Source organism: Periplaneta americana, unplaced genomic scaffold (assembly GCF_040183065.1).
Source record: "Periplaneta americana isolate PAMFEO1 unplaced genomic scaffold, P.americana_PAMFEO1_priV1 scaffold_21, whole genome shotgun sequence".
Classification (NCBI taxonomy): Eukaryota; Metazoa; Arthropoda; class Insecta; order Blattodea; family Blattidae; genus Periplaneta; species Periplaneta americana.
In genome coordinates, this window is record NW_027185502.1 from 277,571 (window position 1) to 283,821 (window position 6,251).

At 34.5% G+C, this 6,251-nt stretch overlaps 1 protein-coding gene across 4 annotated transcripts in view; it reads right to left on the reverse strand.

The window, feature by feature from the left end:
• Positions 1-3,780, reverse strand: part of LOC138693777 (DNA polymerase alpha catalytic subunit-like) — a 65,099-nt gene extending 61,319 nt beyond the window's left edge. For all 4 annotated transcript variants that reach the window (XM_069817573.1, XM_069817572.1, XM_069817571.1 and 1 more), the window contains exons 1-3: positions 2,830-3,780; positions 2,039-2,212; positions 1,329-1,461 (exon numbers count right to left, since the gene is read on the reverse strand). In XM_069817573.1, the coding sequence (XP_069673674.1) occupies positions 1,329-1,461; positions 2,039-2,203 (298 nt within the window). In that variant the 5' untranslated portion in view covers positions 2,204-2,212; positions 2,830-3,780. The remainder of the gene's footprint in view (positions 1-1,328; positions 1,462-2,038; positions 2,213-2,829) is intronic.
• Positions 3,781-6,251: the final 2,471 nt, after the last annotated feature.

The following is a 6,251-nucleotide window of genomic DNA, read 5'->3' on the forward strand; positions in this document are numbered from 1 at the left end:
TTTCATTCGACTGCGAGGGGTGACAGCACTGGCTTTTTTTTTTTTTTTAAATTTATTGAGTATGGCCCAACGAGTATAACTCATATGTAGGGGCTATACAAGAACATACATATGTTATACAATGTAATTGTAAAGTCATGAAACTACATTCTGTGAAAACAAACAATAACACAAGAATGTATGAAAGAAAGAAAGCAAAATAAGAACAAATAGTAAGATAACAAAGTTTTGGGCAGAAAGAAGAAAAAGTTTTAAACCATGAAATAAATAAATCAACTGAGAATTAAAATAAATAATCTTCCCAAAAACATATTAAAACACGGGCAATTTGGTAAAAGTTTATATTCTAAAGGAAGTTGGTTAAAAGTTGTTAAAAATGGTTAAGTCCTTTCATTCCATAAGTTACGGAGCTATGCTGAGAAAAAAATATATTGTCTTTTTGTCTTGTTAAATAAGTAGGCCTATGTACATCTTTATTAAACTGAAATGTAATATTATTATGTATTAAATTGTTAATAACTTCGTACATGAAAATAGCAGCACCTAATTTGATAATTGATTCAACTGGTAGAACGAAAGAAAATTGATATAGATATTTAACTGGAGTCAAATAATGAAAACCCAATAAATTTCTTAAAGCTCTATTTTGAATAATTTGTAAAGGTCTCAAAGCAGTTTTCTTATTATGTCCCCAAATAAATGACATATACATTAAATGAGAATGGATAAAAGCATAATATCCATTCAAGAGACAAGATATAGACAAAGATCTTTTAAGCCTTTTCAAAATACCAGACATTGGAGCAATTTTCTCAGACAGCCAAAATATGCTTATTTCATGTTAAATGGAAAGGCAGTTGTTGCGGGAAAGAGAAATGACCATTGTCTGCTTGCGCTGTTCCCTGGAAGTAGTCCTTGAAACTATGCATACATTGTCGCCAAATGTCACAGGCACATAATGCTGAAGGGTCAAATATATAGAAATGTTCATGTATATCTTGTAACGAAAAAAAATTTACGTTTTGTTTGAAAGACAGAGTCTTTTTTCGTGCGAATTCTCCACGAAATCTGCTTTTTATTGAAAATATCATGATTATTGAAGTAATTTAATTGATTTCTATTAGTTTCGCGGATATATTCCACTTAATTTTGTACTTCCATTAAGGGAATTGCATGTTCCATGCATAGAATTAAGTTTTTAACACATTTCGCGTATATTGTTAATACTAAAAAATCACACCCCTATTTATAGCATGAGTATTAATTGAAAATGTTAAATAGTAAAAATACCAGCCCAGACATCTCCCTTTTGAATCTTTGGTACGCACCTCGACTTTGCACCAGCAGACAGGTCCAGCCAGCAAGGCCCCACAGTAAATGCTCCAGTGCACTTGTATTGGTGCCAAACACATGGCTGAATACCTCGACCTGCAGATCACTTGGTACCATTGGCTGATTAGCCTGCACATAAACAATCAATGCTTGTTATGGTTGTTCATTTTACACTTAATGCAGAAATATTCCTCAGTCCAATTTGTATTCTAAGTAGAAAATGTCGTTATTATAATATATTATAACATTAAAAATGAAATGCAATAAAACTACTTTTATTACACAAAACTCGTGTAAGGTAAGAGAAGGAACCACTGGACAAAAAATTTGCAAGGAAAACGTATTTAAACCAAGGAAAGAAGTAGCAACAGTTAATTTAGAAATAGAACACGTCTGTCTTGTTGAATATTTATGCAAACTGAAAATTTTGGATTCGTCTATATACATAATCCCTCCTGAGCAAGCATGAGACAACCTGTGAACATACAAAAGCTAAATCAGAGCTGTGAAAGATTTTACAAATTGGTATTATATTACATCTCCACAACAATTGTATGAAACCCATGAGTGATAACATTTCTCATTAGAAATGATGCCAAAATTTGGATCAGTCTGTTCGTGTATCTTTCTGTGAAACCACTACTTTTAATTCTGATTTCATGTAAGAATCAATGTCACGGAAAGAACTTTCCTTCCCATTACTTACAGGGTATACAACCTCTAGGTACTCCTGGAATATCAAATGCGTAGTTGCGTCAACTTTGCGGGATTTGAACTGCAGGATTTTGTGGCTTTCTGCTATCTTCTCATTGAACTCTTTGTACACATCCATCATGGTCACCTCTTCCTCTTTATCAGTCTTCGTTTTCATGTCATAATGCTGCCATGAACATCATCATTATTATATGTTAGTTATGAATAAAATGCAGTCCTTATGAACATAAGAAGTCAAGCTATAATGTTATGAAGGAATCAATAAATTAACCGTATCTTAGTATTTGGTTTTTCCACTACTTATTTTTGGTGCCATGAATTATTAGTGAATTTCCGTTTTTATGTACAGTAGTGGCAAAAAAAACCGGACCGACCCTTGTAGCTGACTTCAGAGCCTTGTTCACTCCAGAGCCAAGATAGACTGGTAACTAAGACTTTCGTGGTTGAATCCTGCCTGGGAAGGAAACTTTTTTTGTTCCTTATTCAAATTTATTCCCAATACTTTTCGATTGCAGCGATATTTTACTACTTAATTAACTTATTATTCCCAGAACATGAATTTTACCAGCTTATTTTGTAATGACTTTCGAAATGGGCTAAGTCAGCAGTCGAAACTACAACAATTTCAATAGATTACTCGCAATCTTGTGAATGCGGGCGGCATGCGCAGCAGTTCATTTCGGGGATTTTGATTATTCCGTCGGTCCGGTTTTTTTTTTTTTTGCCACTACAAGGCCATAGGAGCCATATATGTTTTATAATAATTATAAACATTAAACTAACCTCTCAACTCGCGAAGAAATTCCTTGGAAGCTATGTATTTTCCAATTTTTCACCACACACACATTACGATATATTTGTATGATATGTATTAAGTTAACACTTCACCATTCACTGAAATATCACCCACCGAGCGTCCGCGCTTTTAATCACATCTTCTTCTTCTTCTTTTATTTTCTGACGCTATATCGATCCTCTTTCATTCGATTTTGGCGTCGTGTTTTGTGAGCACAATTTTCACTGTAATATCATAGTATATTGAGAGTCTGACTGTGTTTTTTTTTTTTTTTATATATATTTTCATTTTACAGATTTTCATGAGGGTATATAAGAGTTTTCCTATCTGGATTTCATTTTCGACTAATATCTCTGGAATCTTCCAGGGTCCCAATCCTAGTTTTTGGCTGATGTCGTGTATTAGTTCGTCTATGGATTGTTTATGGAGTTGACATTGAAAGAACATATGGTTTATTTCTCCCAACTGTTGTTGGCACTCACACAATGGAGATTCTCCCCTTCCTATGAGATGCAGATATTTTGGGGTTATTGCTGCATTATCTTTTAATCACACAAGGAGACGAGGACGATCAACACTAGCGATGGGTCGTTCATGAACGAACTAGTTCATTTGAACGACTCGTTCAAACGAACTGCTCATAGTTCGTTCATTATTTTTGAACTAATAGTTCATATACAGTTCACGTGTGCCGCACAATTGAACGAACGAACGAACACTGAATGGACTGAATTACCAACTGTAGTTGAATACATACGTGTAAAGTGACTTTGAGTTGTTTTGCGCTTGCATACTGAGTGATTAACAGAATTTTTTATAATAAATTGGGAAAGTGCGCACATTCGTGTTTTATAACTTTAATAGCGCTCAATGATACCGTACACATTTCTCTTCACCAAGTTCACACACGATTCACGATTCGTTCATTCGGGCTGTGCTGTGTCAGCTGTGTGGTGTGCTGTAGATGCAGTGCAGCCAACTCTACCAGATAGGTTCCGACTAACTACTATAATCTCTGTACTATAGAATCTCCTAAACTGATGCGAAAATCTGCCAGGAAATAATGTTGTGTATTTAATTTTATAACTATGTTTACTGTGAAGAATTAATCCACTTGAGTCAATATGTATTGTAAAAAAACTTAGAACTTTGACATAATTCACACAGCATTCAGCCAGCAGATGAATCCCTCTTCTATTTTAACACATTTGGGACCAATACCTGTTTTGTGCATGAATTAACGTATACAATTACAATTCACTGCATACAAGCATATTTTCCAGCTTTTATGAAATTCAAATCTGTCAGAATCAGCAGTGAATTGGCAACACTGTGTAGATGTTCTGTCTTAATATTTCATAAAATAATCGATTAAAATATTATCTTGCAAGAAAAGATCGGTTGGTATGTTATTTATCTGCAATAAGGAAGGGAGAAGTTGTGTTTCAAGGAGACTTTTTTTTGTCCTAGTTGTCCGCTTTATATGAAGGGACAGGGAGGAAATGAGAGAAAGAAGGTTATGTTCGCTATTCTCTCACTATATCTTTAGGTCAGAACACATTGCTATGCCATCTGTTGACGATTTCATTCACTACTTAGTGATACTGGCAACGAAGTGCGCACGAATGTGCGTTTTGTGCGATATTGAACTACTTAGTTCCTATTAGTTCATTTGTAAAATGAACGAACTAGTTCATTTGAACGACTCAAGTTCGTGTGCGGGAACGAACGAACTAGCTCTTGACAATGAACTATTTCGCCCAACGCTATTCAACACACTACTTTACAGTAGTACCAAGATATCATAATGTCCAGTAAAATCATTCCATTTCCTTAAGGTATGTATACTGTATGTAAATGAAGTAAAAATAACTGATATCAACAGCACAGTACTTCTCATTTACCTATAGGTTACTTCTATTTATTTATTTACTTTGAATGCAAATGTCACCGGAAGACAGAATCACACCAGTTTACTTTTTCGGCCTTGTGAAGTTGGCTATCCATTACCACCTTCCTCAACGCATCATGCAGTCAGGAATAATTGATACTCATTGTTGCGATATCTTTTTAATTCATAACATACTGATCGCGGCCAATATTTTATGTGACAATTTAGTATGTTATTAACTGTAAATATCCAACTTTTGTATAAATATCTATTAGTTGGACATTACTTATTTATTAAATTCTATATCGCAAGGCTCGATGCTACATAGAGATTTTAATATGTCCGCCACGAATACTGAAGCCGAACTGTTCCGAACGGCATGAGGGAGAGATGCAGTGTTGCCAACTCAGAATTCCATTTACCGCTGCACAAGCTTAAAAAAACCGCTGAACTGTAGTTGAAAAACTCCATATTTTTCTTAACTCTTCACTTCCAAATTTGAAATACAAACTATACAGTTTTAGGAGTTAGAGAATTTTATAAAAATGTAGACTAAATTATGGAAAGTGTGTGTCACTTTGTACATTCAATGTTCTATGCAAAATCGTATGGATAATTAAATCTGAACATTTCAATATCACCTTACACCATTTAGACCGAGCTTTCCAATTATCATCGGCAACTTCTTCCACCCAATCTTTCAACACATTATGTACGCAGAGCACCCTGGGGCTAGCATCTCTTACCCGCGGAAAACACAGTGCACCCAGCGAATAGGGATTATAAAGAATGGACACTTCGCGTCGGTACCTTTGATGTAGCCGGACTGATTTCAATGACCTTCAAGCCAACTAAAGCGTGAGATTCTGCTTTCTCCCTAGAGTTGGCGCTGACATCACACCAACTAGCAGTCTACACAGCGGAAATATAACACATATAATTAATACATCTAGGTACATTATGTACTCAAATAAAATAAATTGGATCCATAAAATAATAAATCCGCCATTAACTGTAATATCTAGACTCTAGAGTTCCTTTATAATAAGAGTTGAGACGTTGACCCCAACAACAATTAAAATATGTAATGATTTGATAGCGCTGAAAATGGAAAAACAAAACTGTTACGAGAAGTAAAACCATATACCTATATTATATTATATACAAATATTAAACGAATTCGATACTTAATTTTATAATGTATTATATTATTTTATAATATAATTTATTATATCTGAAATATAAAATATTATTATTACAACTAGTTTGTCACTGAGAAATAAGGAAAAGCTGTTAACTTGAATGTATTTGAAGCAAAGCGTTACTGGATTATGCAATAAGGTAGGCGATGTTTGGATCCTGTGTCTCAACTCTGTTCTCAATTATTATCTTAGCGTATGTTCGATTACACCAAACTCTAGCGCTTGAAAGTGGAACTAAACGCTGGCGCACAGAGAAACAAAACACAGGAAAATTCGCTCAATGTCCATTCTTTGTAATCCCTATTCGCTGGTGCAC